At 35.7% G+C, this 21,023-nt stretch overlaps 1 protein-coding gene across 2 annotated transcripts in view; it reads left to right on the top strand.

Annotated features, from left to right (window-relative positions):
* The window catches only part of LOC111154245 (cadherin 7), a 106,595-nt gene extending 86,274 nt beyond the window's left edge, over positions 1–20,321 (top strand). For both annotated transcript variants that reach the window (XM_022513744.1, XM_022513745.1), the window contains 2 exons: positions 1,825–2,076; positions 19,786–20,321. In XM_022513744.1, coding sequence (XP_022369452.1) covers positions 1,825–2,076; positions 19,786–20,279 — 746 coding nt within the window. In that variant the 3' untranslated portion in view covers positions 20,280–20,321. The remainder of the gene's footprint in view (positions 1–1,824; positions 2,077–19,785) is intronic.
* The last annotated feature ends 702 nt before the right edge of the window (positions 20,322–21,023 follow it).

The raw sequence follows: 21,023 nt of genomic DNA, 5'->3' as shown, positions 1-21,023 counted from the left end.
ACTTAATCATATTTGGGACAATTCTCAGCACTTTGATTCATCCAGCACAAGTGTAGAGAGGGGATTTTATGACCTTGCCAAGAAGAGTCTGAATATTTCCCCCATGTGTCATCCTATCCAGTACCACCACGATTGTTGGACAGCACATGCACTAAAATGTGTGCATTTATGGGACATCCCCACTGCTGCACAATTGAAAGATTTCCCTAAGTCAAGACCAGAGCTCCCTAGCATGTACCTTGGAGGAAAACATGTAGGAAGAAAGAGAAGATCAGTTCTTATATCGGCTTCCATGCTAGGAACTGCGTAAAGAACATGATGAATTTTATGATCTCCTTCCCGAACATAGGGCTTTCTTTCACATATTGGGCATTTAGGCACATGTTCCACAATCCAGTGTGTGTGTGTGTGTGTGTGTGTGTGTGTGTGTGTGTGGACATGCATGAGTGCTATTTGAAACCAATCATGTTAGATTACAATTCAACAGCTCTGAAAAACTTTGTGTATCAAAACATGAATACATGTATCTTAATGATTGGGAGGCAAAGAAATAGATGTGTGTATTACTATTAAGTGTATAGAAACAGACTGAAAACAATATTCTCCAACAACTCCCTGTGTAGATTTTTAATGAACACCACAACTTCATGTCTTAAAAGATTTGTTTACAGAAAAACTTACCAGATGGAACCTGAAAATCAACAGTTTTATTCTTGCCACTTCTATAAGTGAAGGTTATATGTTTTCTCCAGGGTCCTGTGAACTTCCTGTTTTGTGCTCTTTAGATCAGGTACATTTCAGTTTGCTCTTTCATTGGAGCATTGTTAAGTCTTTTACGATAAACATTGGATAAATATCTTTCTTGTAGCTTGGAAAGGAGGCACATATTAAAGTACACTAGATGAAACTATGATCCTATTTTCCTTCTTCATGTTTTAATTGCTGTAAATTTAAAGGATCACATAAATTCTCTGATTAATTAAGATGTAGCTGGGTAAATTGCTAGTAGAAAAAAAAATTATTTCTGGTATAGAAATCAGAGTTATGTGATACAGACTTACTGATCACTGATAAAGGTTTCATAATTAAATGTTAGGTAAAATAGAATATTGAATATAAATTAAACACAAATGACCTATTTTATCACTGACAAAATGTTTATATACATGGGGTGTGGGTAACAATATATACCAATATGGACTTTTAAAAAACTACACAATAATTCCTTTCCTGATTATCTATGTATACTTCATTCAGGTAAAGCTGGATTATGTTATTTTACTTATTTCTTTATTGGGTTTGGAACTTGTCAAGGAGGGAGGGGATGGATTGGGATTTTTTATTTTTGCTATCTGATGATGCTGCAAAAGTATTTATCCTTTTAATTTGAATCATCCTCTTTGTAAGAGTATGATTTGAAATTTAGGAGAAAAGTAATGTGTGATTTTTACTAAGTTGCAGTTAAGTGATGAATAAAAATTTTCATATTCAGACTCTTGCCAAGTCTGATCTCATATTCAGTTTTATTTGATATCTGTTTCCTTTGGTCATAACTGTGTAGCATGATGTAAATACATTAAAATGTATTAAAATTAACGAGTACTGTGTAGTAGAGCTCTCTGACAAGACACTTAACAAAATGATTTAAATCACATCAATTAGTGTGTGTGTGTGTGTGTGTGTGTGTGTGTGTGTGTTTCTTCTAGAAGTTTCTAATCCCTTTCACCTATTTTGCCCAGCTCCCCACCCCCTTAAATCAGGTAAGTTTGGCAGGACTGAGTCCATCAGAAATCTTGTGTTACACATTTATTTTCTCTATCTTAGACAATACAGCTTCCATTCTCACCAGGAGAAATGGCTTCCGGAGACAGGAACAGTCTGTTTACTATCTGCCGATCTCCATCGTGGACAGTGGATCGCCGTCCCTCAGCAGCACCAACACTCTCACCATCCGCGTCTGCGACTGTGATGCCGATGGGATCGCTCAGACCTGCAATGCGGAGGCCTACGTTCTACCCGCCGGCCTCAGCACAGGAGCCCTGATTGCCATACTCGCCTGTGTCTTGACATTACTGGGTAGGTACTGTTTCCAGTGTTTGCGCTGTAAGAGCAATCACATCAACCATACATCATGACCTTCTCTTTTCTTTTGCCGATAGTACCTTTTTGAGAACATGTGCGAGTGTTCTGTTCAATGGTGTTTCCTTCAATGAGCAACCCATGTTCCTTGGCCACACGTTCCAATGGTATATTTAAAATACAAGTCGGAAAAAATAATCAATTCCATTTTTAAAACAACAGTGAAGATAAGTGACTGTTTAAATTTGATTTTTTTTTCAAATTTACCATGTCACAGCTATTTGTGTTAAAATACCCTACAAAGGAGATATATTAGACCAGGATCTTTTCTATGTTGTTTTGATAATGTGATTACTTCAGAAAATATAGCTTTATATCCTATCTCTTTTCAGAAAAGATTTAAGGTAGATTTTTAAATTATTCACAAATTTGAAAAGATTGTAATTTTAGGAATGTAAGTTATAATTTCCCAAGAATTAACATATTTAATTATATTCTCCATGATTACTTTATTGCATGGGTAAATAAGATTTATAACTTATATTAGAATTAGTTTTATAGGAGATTATGCAGTACCCTTTTAAAAATTGGGAGACATCCAACACGGGCATTGGGTAATGGATTTATGGTTTATTCCTTAGCTACATTGTCTTTCAGAGTAGAACTTCTTACATCAAGGACAACAAGCGTTTAGTATTACATATGAGACCATATTGTGTGTTTTCTTAGGGTCTAATATAATTTGTGAACCCATTTATAACATATTTTTGTAAAAGCTGAATTTGGCAATGTGAGTCATCATTGGGTAATGTTTAAAAACAAGTTTTATGAAGTTAAGTAAACCTAACTTTCATTACTGCTCCTAACATACACTAGCTTTTCACCAGGGGAACATTATAAAGCTGGCTACTTAATCTAGAAGGGGAAAATAATCGAACTAGACTGTAAGGTTGTTGTAAAAGTTAAATGAGATAATCATGTGCCTACCATATAGCAGACATGCAGTAACTTTTAAGTGTTCTTGATGAAGTGAATTCTCAACCTATTAACCAAGCTAAGACCTAGTGACTAATGTCCTGTAAATGAACCCTACAAATGGAAATGACTGACTTCAATAACCAGCTAAACACATAAATCTGGGAAGGAAAAAACTTTTTTTTTTTTTCTAATACCTTCACACAGGTGGCAGAAAGTCTCAAACTCATTAGAACTGGTAAGTAATTCTCAGTTAAAGCCTGATAAGAATAGAATACAAAAGACCGGAGTAAGTTTTTGAAAAAGATGGAACCATTGCAAAGGCAGATGGTGTATGAATGACTTTTTGAACTTAACCTGGCCAGTTATCACAGACAATTTAGATTACGGAGTACTTCCAATGAGTAATATAAAATTGAATTCCTCACAATTTAATCATACCCAACAATTAATTACCTTTGATTGCTTTTAAAGTTGTCTATCTAATGAAGCCTACTTCATTGTTAGAACATACTTTTACCATTGACCTAAGGATTCCTTGCAAGTTAGGTTGCTTGTTGGTTCTAATTAAGAATCATTACCTAGCTGTCCCTGAAAATAAGTAAAATAGAGTCTTATAGATTCCATTCTTACATATGATATGTAAGAATATGTGATAGTGTGTGTGTATGTGTGTATGTACACATTTGCCTCAGAGTATGATCATAGGTTTTTGTGGATTTCATCAAAATTTAGTTATATTTGAGCATTTTCCTCTAACAGATATCAGATTAGGAATATCTCTTCCACTTCTTAGGATAAGGTGTTTATGTCTTATATTTTATTCATTTTTAAAAGTTTCTCCAAGTCTGCAAAAACATAAGTCAAAACAGAGCCTATCGTGCTGAAATTCATTTGTGAACTGGTGGCTTTCATTTCTCAGTGAGGACTTGGCTCAGTAATCAGTATGTTTCTGTTTAGAATAGAGTCTTCTTATGCCGTATTTCCTGAGTCTTTAGAAACAGAGGATCAGGACTTTGCATTTTCCTTAGGTTCTGTCTCTTCAATTACAGACTCTGGGTTTTCACACAACATGTGCCAAAACCAGCATGACTGAGTATTTGGGTGGGGGTGGTTGGGTGGGAGACACAGCCTCGCATGGATCATGATTTCTAGTGTACACATGAATCATACTTTATACCTTAAGAAGTGAGGTGGATTTTATTCCAAGACACTAGATAACAAGATTTGTAACTCAACCTTTTTAGGCTTTTAAATAAATATTGCTAAGAAAAAGCAAGGTAGGGGTGCCTGGGTGGTTCAGTCGTTAAGCATCTGCCTTCAGCCGAAGTTGTGATCTCAGAGTCCTAGGATAGAGTCCCACATCAGGTTCTCTGCTCAGTGGGGAATCTGCTTCTCCCTCTCTTTTTCAATCTCCTCCCTGCTCACGGTCTTTGTCTCCCTCTCTCTCTCCCCCAAATGAATAAATAAAAAAAATCTTTTAAAAAAATGGTTTTTTAAAAGGGGGGGGGCAATGTAAAGGGGTGGAAATACGGAGGGACTACTTGAGAATCTAGTTCAATCTAAGGATGAAACTAGAGAAACTTGGGCTTTTAACCCCTACGAAAAGGTGCTTCCCTGTATGCCAAGTTTGTTTTCCAGTAATGTTTCAAATTAAAGCTATTTGTAAGATGAGAGAAAGGTATGCCCTGAAGTTTCCAGAATATTCATGCTGGAAGGCATCATCAAAATCAATTCTAGCCCAAACCTCTGACCTTTCAGAGGGGGAAAAGGAAGTACAACTGGGTTCAAGCATTTCAGGAATTCGTATACCAAGTTAATGGCCAGGATGCCATAAGATTCTAGGTCTCCTTATCATCAATCACTGTTTTTAGATTAAACTACAAAGAAAATACACCTTGAAAATATGTTTTTTTTCAAAATTGTTCATATGTAGTCCTTTCTCAAAATTGGAAAATCATGTTATATGAAGCTGGTCACATCAACCTCATGTTTGTTTCCTTCTAACTTTATGGATGAACCCTTTCCTGAGTTTTCTCCCATCCCAAATTTGTTCTCACCCTTTCAAATTTATTTGTATTCTCTCAATGAAAGATGATCCAAAAATGAGAACCCCAAGTTTCCTTTACTTACACTGAATACAACTTGAATGGGAGAGATTGTGGTCATATTCAGTGTTCATGATAAAGTTATCAATCCGATGAAATTATTTTGCAAGTAGAAACATTTCATCTGTATATGGCAAGATACCTTAGTATCCTAATGTTCAACTAAATATTTTGTTGGGACACCAATTTTTAAGATTTTATTTATTTATTGAAAAAGAGAGAGAATGCAAGCAAAGGGAAAGGCAGAGGGAGAGAGAGAGAATCATAAGCGGGCTTCATGCTCAGCAAAGAGCCCAACATGGGACTCCACCTTATGACTCTGATATCATGACCTGAGCAAAAATCAAGATCAGAGGCTTAACAGATTGAGCCCCCAGACTGAGCCCTACCCCAACACTAATTTTTTTCTGCATGTTTATCATAGTTGAATTCATAATTGTGAACATATATGGTTATTTTCCTACTAAGCTAAACGCACTTCCGAGAAAAACAAATCTAGGGCACCTGAGTGTGGCTCAGTTGGTTAAGTGCCTGCCTTCCACTCAAGTCATGATCTCTGGGTCCTAGACCAAGCCCCCTGTAGTCAGGCTTCCCACTAAGCAGGGAGTCTGTTTCTTTCTCTCCTTTCGTCCCTCCCCCCAGTTATTTTGCTCTCCCTCTCAAATAAATAAAATCTTAAAAAAATGTATGAATGACTAACACTAAATTATTACTTCAGTGGATTTTGAGAAATGAGCAGAAAGAATTTCAGCTGTTTTAAATGTTTCAATATTAAATATTGCACATTGATCCAGAGAACATTATAGCTGTTTTCTTTGTTAATTTCTTAGTTAGCATGTGCACACTACAATTGTCACTGAATTTACTATATTGAGTTTTGTTTTTCCATATTTAGACCTTTAGGTCCAAGTAACTGATGTCGTATAACATCCCCTCTAGCTCCCTGCTCTTTAGCCACAACTGGGATTAGTTAGACTGGCCCCGCTTCAGGTTTAATAAATCATTTGTGGAAAACACTGCTTGCTACATGGGATTCAGGTTCTTGTAGTGTGTCCAGGGTGACCAGCTTGACATTCCGCTGTCATGCATCTTTGCACTTTTCTTTTCTTTCCTGGTCCACAGAGTGCTGAATCATGTTTGCTCCTCTGTTACTGTGGCCACTCATGATTATGTTCAACAGGAAAATATTTTCCTAGTTCTGTAAGTGATAGTATTACATATATATGTATATTATATATATGTATGCTACATACATATATATATATTTACTTAGGTAATACTAAGTATACTAATACCTATTATACTAATAGGTAATACTAATACACACACACGCGCGTGCACATATACACAAACACAAGATTGATCCCCATCATAATCTATAATGATAGTCCTAGTGATATTAAAGGACAGAAGTGGCTAATTTATGGTGGCACATGTGTTCCTTTTTCAAACAGGTATAAGCTAAGTAAAAATTAATTACATTTAATAAGCTCATACTAAGTGCTAGACATTAGCTAAGTGCTTTATGAGCATGCTCTAATTTAATTCTCACAACATATTTCCAGACAGGTATTAAATAGTATTATGCCCACTTTTTATATGTGAAAACTAAATTAGAGGAAACATGCACAAAGTTATAAGTTGTCACAGCCAGGACCCAAACACAAGCGGGGCTGCCTGCTTGAATGTCCTTTATAAGGTATTTTTCCCTATGTGTTTTCTAATAGGAGAGACTTGTGTGTCTCTGGGAAATGCCTGTTGATCTGTGGGCATCACAGCCCAGGTACTGCCAAATTAGAGCTGGCAGAATCTTTGATGTGCTTTACAAAGCAGGTTGATCACTTCTTTGGCTCTGAATGTCTAATTTCCATATCCTCCAACTACTTCCAACCTTGAGAGAACACATCAAAAATTATATATGATAAATTTGAGATTATACTTCATTACAACCAAAATATATGCTATACCAATTCTCTTTGTACACACAATATTCTTTATGCTCAGGTCAGTTTTGTGTCTGTCTTGACAAATCATTCTAACTGCCACATTTAATGGAGAGGAAATCTGTGATACTTTTCTGGGGTAAGGGGAAGCTCAGTTTTGTTTGTAATGAAACATTTTGCTGTCTCGAGACATGGAAAGCAGCATCCCTTTTGTGCAGATGATTCGCAGAACTCTGGGATGGACACATTCATCTAACAGACTGCTGACATTAGAAATTTGAATAGAATTATTAAATCCTGAACAGTTTTCCTCCACCCTTACCTCTCCTCCCAACTTAGTCCCTACTTTCATGTTTTTGGAGGGGAATCAATCACACTTTACTCTTTTCTCCCATCTCCTACAGCCAGTCAGTCTCCCCCAAACGTGAAATTTTACTTTGTTGACTCTTGAATCTGTGCCATGATCTCCCTTGATGCCGCACCTGATTTTGACCCAAGTCTATCGTTGCTCTCCTGAGTTGCCCATCTCTACCAGAACCAATCTACCAGCATCCCAGGCAGACTCAGTTTCCTCAAAGCAAATGTGACTGTGACACACAGCTTAAAATAAGATTTCCATGGCTCCCGTGGTCTACAGATGAAAATCACAGACTTTCTATGCTCTAACTGCTCCCTACCATTTCAACCCTCAGCCAAATTGCAGAGCTGCTCTTTCTCAGACTCATCCTGCTTTGTCTTACCTGCTCGTACGTGACTTGCTCCTTCTGCCTCGAATACCTTTGCCCCGATTTTCTTCAGTGTCCAGGTTGGGTGCTGTTCCTGCGCGCCCCATAGCACCTTTTGTATACCAGAGCGTCCTTCATGGCTGACTCACCTGTTTCATTAGTTTGTATATCTGCTCCAGTAGACTCCTGCTTTTACAGTCAGGGGCTGAGTATTATTTTATCATTATGTACATGGCCATAAAAGGCTGATATGACATGTCGAGGACATGTAGTACCTACATTCTGAATGAGACCATGGATGATTTGAATGTATTCTTTAGCAGAAAAGAGGGTTTGATTTTATTTTTGTCCTTATCCATAAATAGTATCTCCATTAGAGCCAGATTTTCCCATTTCCTAAGATTATATGATTTTAGGGCATTTTGTCTGAAATCCAGCCTCTATTTTTTTTTTCTATAAAGTAGAAATTTAAAATACTTAAAATACTGACATTATATTTTTGAGTTAATAGCCCTGCATATCTACAAGGGCTCAAGAAAAAATAAATCTGAATGTATGATTTTCCAAATGTATCTAAAGGTAGAGAAAATACTGCAGTATTTCAAGGTTAACGCATCTGTTGTTAAAATTCAGCTTAAATTTTAGTCAAAAATGCTATAGTTGTTATCTAGTTTACCTCATGCACATGCTTAGATTGTATCAAATATAAATTTTCATTTATTCTTTGTGGCTATAAATAATAGAGTAGGTTCATAAGTACAAGTTCAAATTCTGGCCTTTTATGACTGAGGATCTGCATATATCTCTTATTCTACAGCACATAGATCCAGACAAGATGACAGGTTGAATTCTCTCACCCTTTACATCTTAGCTTAGATGTCACTTCCAATGACATCTGTCTTTGATCATCAGACTGCACTAGTACCCCTGTATTTTTCCTATCATTTCACTTTTTAAAACATAGATTATTTCCTTGCTTGAGACATTTCAGAAGCATCAAATGTACTTACATAAAATCCAAATGGTTCTCATGGCCCACAAAGCAAGACATGTTCTGACACCTGCTCACCTCTTGAAGGTATCAGGCTGTCTAATCCTTCACTCACCCTGAAGGAAGAGCCACATCACTGCCTTTCCCTTAGTTTCAAACATGCTGCCCTGTTACTGAAAGATTTTTCCTGAGTCCCTTCACCTGTTGGGCTCACACTATCCTTTATGACCAGCTTCAGTCTTACCTTCTCAGTGGGGGGATGTCTCACCTACTAATTAGATAAGCAAAGCACTGTTCGCAACCATGAGTCTTTGTCTTTTTAACTAAGTATACTTGACATACAATATCCTATTAATTTCAGGTGTACATTATAGTGATTTGATATTTTTATATGAAATCCTCATGATAAATCTAGTTACCATTTATCACCATACAAAATTGTTACAAAATTATTGACTATATTCCCTATCCATTACATTTCCAGGTCTTATTTTATAACTTAAGGATTGGACGACTTAGTCTCCTTCACCTATTTTGCCCACCTCCTAGTCACTCCCTACTCTGGCAACCCACAGTTTGTTTCCTGAGTCTGTTTCAATTTGTTTTTTGTTTTTTTGTGTTTTTTTTTTTTTTTTTTTAGATTCCACATATAAATGAGATCATTCAGTATTTGTCTTTCTCTGAGGATAATACACTCTAGACCTATCCATGTTGTTGCAAATGACAAGATTTCATTTTTTGTGGCTGAATAATATTCCATGTGTGTGGGTAGGTGTATATTTACATATACATGAGAGAGAGAGGGAGGGAACACAAAGTATGGAAGTTCCTCAAGACATGTATGTCTTTGAATTGGTGCTTTGGTTTTCTTTGGATAAACAACCAGAAGCGGAATTACTCAATTTTATGGTACTTTAACCTTTTGAGGGAACTCTGTACTGTTTTCCATAGTGGCTACACCAATTTACATTCCCACCGACGGTGTGCAAGGGTTTTCTTTTCTCTACACCCATGCCAACACTTTTTTGTTGTCACAGTTGTCACTCTGACAGGTGTGAGGTAATCTTATGGTGTTGAATCTCATTTCCCTGGTGATTAGTGATGTTAAGCATCTTTTCATGTACCTGTTGGCTATCTGTATGTCTTCTTTAGAAAAACTACTATTCAAGTTCTGTACCCATTTTTAATCGGGTTGTTTGCTTGTTTGTTTTTGATATTAAGGTGTGTAAGCTCTTTGCATATTTTGGATATTAACCCCTTATCAAATACATGATTTGCAAATATCTTCTTCCATTCAATAGGTTGTCTTTTCACTTACTGATGTTGTCCTTCATTGTGTAAAAACTTTGATGTATTCCCAATTGCTTCTTTTAGGTTTTTTTGCTCTTGCCTTAGGAGACAGGTCCAAAAACATATTGCTAAGACCAGTGTCAAAGAGCTTACTATGTTTTCTTCTAGGGGATTTATGGTTTCAGGTCTTGCATTCAAGTCTTTTAATCCATTTTGAGTTTATTTTTGTTTATGGTATAAGAAAGTGGTCAGGTTTTCCCTGCACCATGCTCTGTAAAGATGGTCTTTTCCCTGTTGTATATTCATGTCTTCTTTGTCATAAATTGACCATAGTTGTGTGCATTTATTTCTGGCCTCTCTTTTCTATTCCATTGATTTATGTGTCTGTTTTTGTGCTACCACCATACGGTTTTAATTGCTATAGCTCTCTAGTATAGGTTGAAATCAGGAAGCATGACACCTCTGACTTTGTTCACTTTCAGGATTGGTTTGGCTATTTGGGGTCTTTTGAGGTTCCATATACATTTCAGGATTCTTTGTTGTAATTCTGTGGAAAATAACATTGGTAATTTCAAGGGATTACATTGAATCTGTAGTTTGCTTTGGATAGTGTGGACATTTTAAAATACTATTTTTCCAATCCAGGAGTATGGTTTTACCTTTCCATTTATTTGAGCCATCCTCAATTTCTTTCATCAGTGTCATAGTTTTCAGAATATAGATCTCTCACTTCCTTGGTTAAATTTATTCCTAGGCAATTTTTAAAAAGATTTTATCCATTTATTTTGAGAGAGAGAGAAAGAGAATGAGCTGGGGGAGGAGTAGAGGGAGAAAAAAGAAGCAGACTCCCTGCTGAGCTGGGAGCCCAATGTGGGGTTCAGTCTCAGGACTCTGGATCAGGACCCAAGTCGGAGGCAGACTGCTTAACCATCGAGCCACCCAGGTGCCCCCTTAAGTAATTTTTTTGATAAAATTGTAAATGTGATTGCTTTCTTCATTTCTCTTTTTTGGTAGCTTGTTATAGTGTAGAGAAATGCAACCTATTTCTGTATTTTGTATTCAGTATTTTGTATTTATATTTCTAATTTTGTATTCTGTGACTTTTACTGAATTCATTTATTCTGGTAGTTTTTGGTGGAGTCTAAGGTTTTCTGCATACAGTATCATGTCATTTGCAAAAAGTGACAGTTTCATTCTTTTCCAATTTAGATGCCTTTTTTTTCCCCCTTGCCTAATTGTGGTGACTAATTGTGTTGAATAAAAATGGCAAGGGTGGGCATTCTTGCCTTGTGTCTTAGAGTAAAAGCTTTTAGTTTTTACCCTTAAGTATGATGTTAGCTATGGGCTTGACATACATGACCTTTCTTATGTTGAGGTGTGATTCTTCTATACTCACGTTGATTTTTTATCATACATAGATGTTGAATTATGTCAGTTGCTTTTTCTGCATCTAATGAGATCATATGATTTTTAACATTCATTTTTGTTAATGTGTTATATAATGTTGATTGATTTGCAGATGTTGAAACATCCTTGGCATAAATTCCACATAATCATGGGGTATAATTTTTATATTTTTAAGATTTATTTATTTGAGAGAGAGAGCGAGAGAGAGCAGAGGGAGGGGCAAAGGGAGAGGGAGATAAGCAGACTCCCTACTGAGCAGAGAGCCCATTACAGGACTGGATCCCAGGACACCAAGATCATGACCTGAGCCAAAATCAAGGGTTAGATGCTTAATCAACTGAACCATTCATGTGCCAGATGGGGTATAGTTCTTTTAACATAATGCTGAATTTGTTTTGCTAATAGTTTGTTGAGGATTTTTGCTCTGTTTTCATCAGGGATATCGACCTGTAATTTTTTTTTTTTTAATATCTTTGGTTTTGGTATCAGGGTAATGATGGCCTTGTAGAGGATTTGGAAGCAGTCCTTCCTCTTCATTTTCTGGAGAGGTTTTTTGTTTTTTGTTTTTTAATTACTAATTCAGTATCATTACTTGTAATTGGCCTATTCAGATTTTCTGTTTTTCCGTAATCTCAAAAAGTTGTGTTTCTAGGAATTAATCATTTTTTTCTAAGTTCTTCTATTTGTTGGTGCATAATTATAGTAGTCTGCTATGATCGTTTTTATTTCTGTTGTATCATTTTAACTTCTATTTCTGATTTTATTTATATGGTTGTGTTTTTCTCTTGAAAACTCTGGCTAGACGTTTATCAGTTTTGTTTATCTTTTCAAAAAAACCAGTTCTTAGTTATGCATTGATCTTTTCTATTTTTTAAGTGTCTAATGTATTTTCACTCAGATTGTTATCATTTCCTTTCTCTTCTAATTAATTTTGGAATTTGCTTGTTAATATTCTACTTCTCTTAGGCATAAAGTTAGATGGTTTATTTGGGATTTTACTTGAGGTAGGTCTATATCACTATAAACTTTCCTCTTAGAATTGCTTTTGCTGTATCCTGTAGATTTTGAAAAGCTGTGTTTTCATTTTTATTTTCATTTGTCTCAAGGTATTTATTTCCAACTTTGATTTATTTATTGACACATTGTTTAGTAGCATGTGCTTTAGTCCTCCACATGTTTTGTTTTGTTTTTCTAGAAATCTTTCTGTGATTGATTTCTAGTTTCACACTACTGTGGTTAGAAAAGATGCTGGATATAATTTTAATCTTCTTGAATTTATTGTAACTTGTTTTGCAGCTTAACATGTGATCTATCCTGGAGAAATGTTCAATGTGCACTTCAAAAAAAATGCAGTCTGAAGTTTTTAGATGAAATTTTCTCTATATATCTGTTAAGCCATTTGGTCTAATGTGTTGTTTAAGGCCAATTTTTTCCTATTGATTTTCAGTCTGGATGATCTATTTATTGATGTAAGTAGGTTGTTAAAGTCCCCCCACTATTTTCTATTATTATATTGTTTTTATTATCAGTAAAAATTATGACTAATCATTAATGAAGATAGATGGGAGATTTATATGTCAGAGACCTCACCAATTGTCATATACAGAAAATAGTTGAATTTTTGGATTTCATTGAGTTCATGTTGAAAGAGTATTGGGTGAAAAAGAAAGAAGCCACATACAGAATTTGAGGAATATTTACCCTAGGTATTACCTAGAGAAGAGCAGCCACCAGAGCATGATTTGAGAGAGTAAAACTTCTTTTTTTAATTGTAAGAATTCCTGTAATATTCTATTAATTCAAGAAAACTCACTTGTATCATTTTTCCTGGTTGAAGATCTATGTCAGATATGATAGACTGGCCCTGTAAGCTAAGGGCTGACTAATGCCCTTTGGATTGGGCAGATGTTAACAAGACCATTGGTGACCTTAGTCTCAGAGGAATAACTCCAAAAAACTCAGATTCTCTGGCTTCAGGGCAATCAGGATATAAGAATATGGAAATATGAAATAGGCTACTTTTATAAAAAAGAAAAGTCAGTAATATTGAGTGTAGTTGAAGATAAATCATTGATTGGAAAATTATCACTTAATTTTGGTGAGAATATAGAACTCTGGTGTAGCTCCAGGCATGGAGAAAGTGGTGGGAATTTGGAAGTGACCCTGAAAGGATCTGAAATATTTCTGTCATAGTTGTTTCTGATCTGAAGCCACCAAAGTTCAAGTTCAAAATTAAAGAAAATTAGTGGCAAATGGAGAAAATTAACAGATTTTTAGTAATCTTTACGCAAATCAACAAGATCAAAAGATAGTGAAGAGTTGAAAAACAAAGTTATTGAAGGGCTAAGTTCTGCTCGCACATGGATGTGGATAATTATTTATAATAAATTATTCAACTTGGATACAGATTGTAGCCATTTTTCATTTAGAGTAGGTCATTTTTCATTTAGAGTAGGTCATTTTTCAGTTACACCTAATAGACACAGTAATAATTGTAGTATAATAGTTATTTTGCTGTTCAATATGTCATTTGGCAATAAAATTTTAGAGCAGTATACCTTAAGATCATACAGAATTAAGATTTCATTTTGTCCAAAGAAATATATTATGATTAACAAGGGTGAACTACATATGTAATTTTAAAACTTCAGGTAGCCTCATTAGCAAAACTAAAAAGGAACAAAGGAAGTAAATGCTAATAACATATTTAATGCAATATTCACAAACTTATAATTTTAACATGTAATCAATAAAAATATAGTTTATATGAACAATTTTAACATTAACAATTGTCTTGAACATCACATGTCTATTTTAAACTAAAAGCACATCTCAGTTCATGTTTCAAATAGGGATGGCCACACTTCAAATGCTCAATAGCCACGTGTGGCTAGTAGCTACCATGTTGGATAGTGAAGATTTAGACAACCATTTTTTTGACTAATAAGAAATTCTTACTGTCACCTAGAAATACAGCTTATCCTTCAAGTCTTACTCCATGTCATCTCTTTTGTGAGACTTTCTCTGAGCAACCTGGCCAAAGCATACCTTCCCATACATATTTACCTAGCATGCATTATATTGCTATATAATCTTCTGCATCATATACTAGTTGTATTTTCTTATATAAAATATTGAACTTCACAATGGCAAGAGTTACCTGCATATCTCCAACCCATACTTTATTTAACAAATATTTATTGAGTGCTTATTTATTATCAAGTATTGCTTTTTGTGCTCAAGATATATCTGTGGGGAATAAAATCACTGACCTTATAGGGATTACAGTTGTAGAAAATCAATGCCCAGTAAAAAATGTTGAATTAATGTTGAATGTTGAAATATCGAAAATAATGTTGAAAAATGTTGAATTAAGAGAAATTTAGGTTTTAATTTTTGGTGAGTCTCTAAACAGTACGTTAAACTCAACGAAGTGATATTTAACAGTATTTAAGGTCTTGCAATTTGATTTAAAGCAAGAACCTTTTATAGAGTTTTAGGTTGGAAAAGAACTGACTTGATAGTAGTTCACATGACTGATGGTTTTAAATGAATTGATTCAAAATTTGAAATAAAGGGAATAGTTTTTCTTTATTATAAGTAGGCTTATCTAGCAGTAGTACCAATTTGTGCCACATCTGTGCAAATGTTCTGGGGACCAAAACTGAATATTGAGCATTCAGACATTTGCAAGCTTAGATAATTCATTGCCAAGGACTCGGGATAACAATCAGGCATTGAATTCAGCAGCTGAGAATACACTATAAGTGCTTCTAGAACAAACCCAAATGACTTTTCAAGTGTCTGCTGTCTTTAAGAAAGTAAGACATTTGACGATGGAAGTTTGTTGGAGAGGGGGCCTCTTAATTCTCATGACCAATAATGCTATGGTTAACCTCCAAGAAGTGTGTTAGGTGGGACTTGAAATACTTTAAAGATGATTTAAGTAAAAATGGATGTGTATCTGTCACAGACTACAGTGATGCTGAGAATATAGGGGTCCACTACTGTAGAGTATGCTGTGTGTTTTACACATCTGTATTTTTCTTCATCTTCCCTTTTATTTATTTCCGTTTGGGAGAATGGTGCTGTTCTGGTCTGCATGCTTCTTTGTACCTGTGACCTGTGTATGTGTGTACTTTCTCTGAGTGAGTTACATCATGATTTATAATATATTTATCTTTGTAAATATAGAGCTACCAAGTTTGAGCTGCTTGGATGCAGAGATCCTCTTTGTTGCGATTTTGCCAATAACCAGCACTATTGCCTGCATGACTGGGATACTCTGAAAATGTTGAATGTTAAAGAACTGAATTATAAAACAGAAATTTCAGTAGCATTGTAATTGCTTTCTTAACATCTTCTTTTCCCTTCTTCCTGAGTTCAGTCAGTGTGATTTTTTAAAAACATATATAATCATATATGCAGTCCTTAAACCACATTGGTTATCTCCCACCTCTTTCTTTACTCCTCAGCCCTGTCAGCTTCAACCTTTGCTAACTGCTTGTTTGTGCCAAGTATAATCTCCCATATCACCTAGCCTCAGCCTTCAGGGGCACATAAATCTACCTTGTGTGGATCTGTTTCTTCTACTATAGACCTTTAAAAGATCCTATTTTCTTCTTTTGGAATAATTATCATAGTTGTACTTTTACATTTAGTTCTCGCTATTTGATTAATAGCCTGCCCATTTCATTATAAGTTCCATGAAGACATGTGCTTTGCCCGCTTCTGTGTGCAACGTTACATCATCACACCCAATGCCTGTGATAAATGGTGAACACACATTTGTTAACCATATATAAACTCATGAACAACACATTATTAAGTGCCACGCTGTCTAGACTAGGTCTTTTCTGTCTTCACTCATAAGTATTATCCATATGACAGAAAAGACATGTGAGAAAAACCTCTTAAACTATATAATCTTGTGCTTACTTAAGCAGAAAATATTCTTTTTAATACAGGGATTATCTCCATAGACCCTGAAGAGCACTTAATACTTGTTCTACTTAAAGGTTAAATTTTATTTTTTATATGGGCTCATGCAGTTAGAAATTAATATTCTCCTAAGTCATTGAAATTTAAATTTTCTAACCTCCTAAAACACTTCATTTTTCTCAGCTTCAGGCAAGATTGAGAAATAAAATAAACTCTCTAAGATATTAATATCCTTAATAGGTACTGAACCTGAGGGCTGACACACCTATGGGTTCTTTCATGTTTCACTTTTACTGAGCACTATGCTTGAGTGTTAAAAAGTAAGTTTTTCTGTAGCATGAAAATATATTTACAATAGAACATAAGAAATAATTGTTTTATGTTAAAATAGCATATAAAACAAAATGTAACTTATATATATAAATATATATACCTATATATGTATAAATAAAACATTTATATATATATATAAAGTCATATATATATATATATATATATATATATATATAAATGACAAGATTCATTGTAATTATATGAAGGAAAGAGAATTGGAAATTTTGACATTTTTGCCTAAATACAAATTTTAAATTAAAAGAACAACTAATTATTACGTAATATCTTACTCTCTTCATAGCCTCATTCACTTTGCCCATTCTTTTTTTTTTAACCTTTCATTTATTTATTTGACAGAGAGATCACAAGTAGGCAGAGAGGCAGGCAGAGAGAGAGGGAAGCAGGCTCCCCACTGAGCAGAGAGCCCCATGCGGGGCTCAATCCCAGGACCTTGAGATCATGATCTGAGCTGAAGGCAGAGGCTTAACCCACTGAGCCACCCAGGCACCCCGATGCCCATTCATTTCTTGTATCCTCTTGCACTCATTTGGATATTTGCTCCCCCTCAATTCTGCTTCCAATGTGGGTGACAGATTTCTCTTATTCCTGCCTCTACCTGTCCACCCATCATTCTGATACTTACCTTTCCATTATCTCTATCTGACTTCTGAGGAAATATTACCTTGCCTCTCTGTTGCAATTACTTTTATTTTGGGCGAAACTATATAAAAAGTTTCAGAAGCTATATTTATACATAAATCTAAAATATTATTTATCCATATGTCTTAAAATTTACTGGCGTGTCTTTCTCTGAACTAGCAAATTGTCACTTGAGCTCTCAGCTTGTATCTCAATTACCTTATACAGAGCACTAGGCTCATAGTGTTCTAGAAAGTGCAAAGGCTTTGGGGCAGTTGGAAGTAGAGGATACTTCATTCCCACCTATTGCATTTTACTCATTGTAAAATGAGTAGGATGTTTCACAGGCCTAAGACCACTGTCAAACAAGAACACACATACCCCAGAAAACTACCCTGAGGGCCAAATGATAAGTCCTATTTGCAGACCTTCATTTTTCACCTTTACTGCCTTTTCTGTCTCTCATTCAGTCTATAGTGCACGTGCCTTGCCATATGTTTGTTATACCTTCTACTTTCTTACCTCATTTCATTGTTTTTCTTGGGTCAGAGGAAAAATTTTGAGTTCACATTCTTGGTTGGTCAGAGGATAACAATGAAAATTTCTCTTTGGCACACAAACAAGTACTTGTCACTCTAATACCTCTCCTTATATTATTCCCCAGTCTCTCTAATTTACCCTGGAAACATTTGTCTATAATTATCTTATGTGGCTAGGCTCCATTAGTTTTGTTTTTTTTTTTTTTAAAGATTTTGTTTATTTATTTGTCAGAGAGAGAGAGGAGAGCAAGCACAGGCAGACAGAGTGGCAGGCAGAGGCAGAGGGAGAAACAGGCTCCCCGCCGAGCAAGGAGCCCGATGCGGGACTTGATCCCAGGACGCTGGGATCATGACCTGAGCCGAAGGCAGCTGCTTAACCAACTGAGCCACCCAGGTGTCCCAAGACTCCATTAGTTTTAATTACTTGCCCAAGATCACACAGGCTGATATGTGAAAAGGCTGAACTTTTATCCAAGGCCATTTTGACAACAAAGCTATATATTTGTTTTCAAGGCCCAATGCCAGAACATTGCAACAAAAAAAGGCCTTATTTAAGTAAGTGCTTAGACTTCCTTTTTTTTTTTTTTTTTAAAGCAGATTGAGGTAGGGGATGGAATATGTCTCATCTAGTCTTTGTTTTTAATTATTCTGAATTACACTGATGTCCTTCTTGGCTTTATTTATTTTTTTTTTATTTCCAAATGTATTATTAATGCCAAACTAAAACCTTATAAGACATTTTAAATATAAATATTTTAAGTGTCTTTTAAAAAGCAAGCTGAGAGTAATGGTCCCTCTGGCCTTTTAGATCATCTAAAAAAAAATATTTGGCTGATATAATAAAAAGTTAATTAACAATAATTTTTTATGTATTTTGAACTCCAAAATTCAAAAATACTTTTTTTTAACTTAATTCAAGTGCCCATGAAATCTGATATGTTCCCAATTCAGCTAGCATTCAGTCGCCCACAGCCTGAGTGAAACAGAATCTTTCTTAGTAGTGTATACTTACTAAAAATACAAGAATGTATTCAGATATTTTAAACCCAAAAAGCCAGTGTATCTGGTGTCCTTTGCTTTCTAGTGCAACCATATGCTTTACTATTTATTAATTTTGATAAATCTCTTTGACTAAGCTGAAAATCTCACAACTTCTCTCCCCAGGTAGAAAGTGTAAAGACCAAGCTCGTTCAGTATTTCATCCTGAAAGCGAGACTCAATTTACTATAGAAAAACTTTTGATCTTCATATATGGCCTGACATACTGGGTTTTATTTAACAATGGAATTTCTTAGATAAGTACCAGGCATTTCTTCAAAGAACCTGACCAAATGCTAAAATCCATTTCCTTCCAAAATTGCAATTGTTAAATTAGACCTAAAACATTTATGAATGTCACTTTGCCTTTCCAGCAATTAAGGAGTTCAAAAACAAAAACCAAACCAAACCAAAACAAACAAACAAACAAACAAAAAAAACTTTGTGTTGCCCAGCTTTGAAATTACTGTATTTATCCTGAAATGGCCCTTCAATTTGCTCTAGAAAATACTTTGGAGGTTGCCTTACAGAGGGAGACCTCAGTTCTGAACAGGTGTGGAAAAGGGTTTCTTGATGTATAAAAGTGTCCTATTTTAAAGGCGTTTTAGCAATTTTAGCACATCTACCGCTGTTGAATTCCCATGCAGGGAGGTGGTCAGTTCATTTCCCTTTAAAGAGCAGGAAATCTGTAAGTCAAGGTCATAGACCCAATTTCGCCGTGGTGAGGGGCAGCTGGTGATTTACTGAAACTTTCCCTTTCCTGTCTCCTTGGCTTAGTGTTGATCCTCCTGATCGTCACCATGAGAAGACGGAAAAAAGAGCCTCTCATTTTTGACGAGGAGAGAGACATCAGAGAAAATATCGTGAGGTACGACGACGAAGGGGGCGGAGAGGAAGACACGGAAGCGTTCGACATGGCCGCCCTGAGAAACCTGAACGTCATCAGAGACACCAAGACTCGGAGGGACGTGACTCCAGAAATTCAGTTCTTGAGCCGACCCACTTTTAAAAGCATCCCAGACAATGTCATTTTTCGAGAATTTATCTGGGAAAGACTGAAAGAAGCTGATGTGGATCCCTGCGCTCCCCCGTACGATTCCTTGCAGACGTACGCATTTGAAGGAAATGGCTCCGTGGCCGAATCCCTCAGCTCCTTGGATTCCATCAGCTCAAACTCTGACCAGAATTATGACTACCTGAGTGACTGGGGGCCTCGCTTTAAACGACTTGCAGATATGTATGGAACCGGCCAGGAGAGTTTGTACTCATAGCCCCGGGACCTTAATTTGAAATGTACTGAAGAAAAAGTAAAAAGCAAAACAAACAAACAAACCAACAAAAAAACCAACAAAAACAAAAAATAACAAAAAACCCCACTCCGTACAGAAAACAAGAACTCGGCTTACTAGAGAAAACTGTTGTAAATATCTCTCCATTTTTAACTGTTTAGGTTTTTGCCTTGGTGAAGCATAACTTCATTAGACTTATCCAAGGGACTGCACTGACCACAGACTCTGAGCATTTGAAGGCTTTTTGATAAAATGAAATGCTCAGTGGTTTGTGAATAGATAGCAACTCTCAGATACCTGCAAAGCACCTAACCTCGATGAGTAAGTAGTGGCCTTTGTTGTCCGTGAACCAAGCGTACCCTGTACCTACCTTCACGGCACTGCCCATGAGAAGAACACAACTCGATGAGCCATTGAAAAGTCCTGGAACTTCTTGCATATCAAAACTTGGGACAAATTTCATTTACAGTGATGCTTTTAGCTTGCTAGATTATAGAATCCAGCAGCATTTTATTGCTGTTGGGTAGCAAATATATTTCATTTAGCAATATATAAATTCTTAGAAAATCCTCCCCAAACCTCCAACACAAGCCAATAAAATTTGGTGTAAGGCAACATAAACTGTTGTTTTGCAAATAAATTATGAAGTGTTCCAAATAAGAAAAAGGTAAATCATTCTTTAAGTCTGCCGTCATTTTGAGATGCTTGTGTAGGTATGAAAAAAGT

Source organism: Enhydra lutris, unplaced genomic scaffold, assembly GCF_002288905.1.
Source record: "Enhydra lutris kenyoni isolate GAN:26980312 unplaced genomic scaffold, ASM228890v2 scaffoldscaffold36, whole genome shotgun sequence".
Lineage (NCBI taxonomy): Eukaryota > Metazoa > Chordata > Mammalia > Carnivora > Mustelidae > Enhydra > Enhydra lutris.
This window is presented reverse-complemented; position numbering and strand designations above follow the sequence as displayed.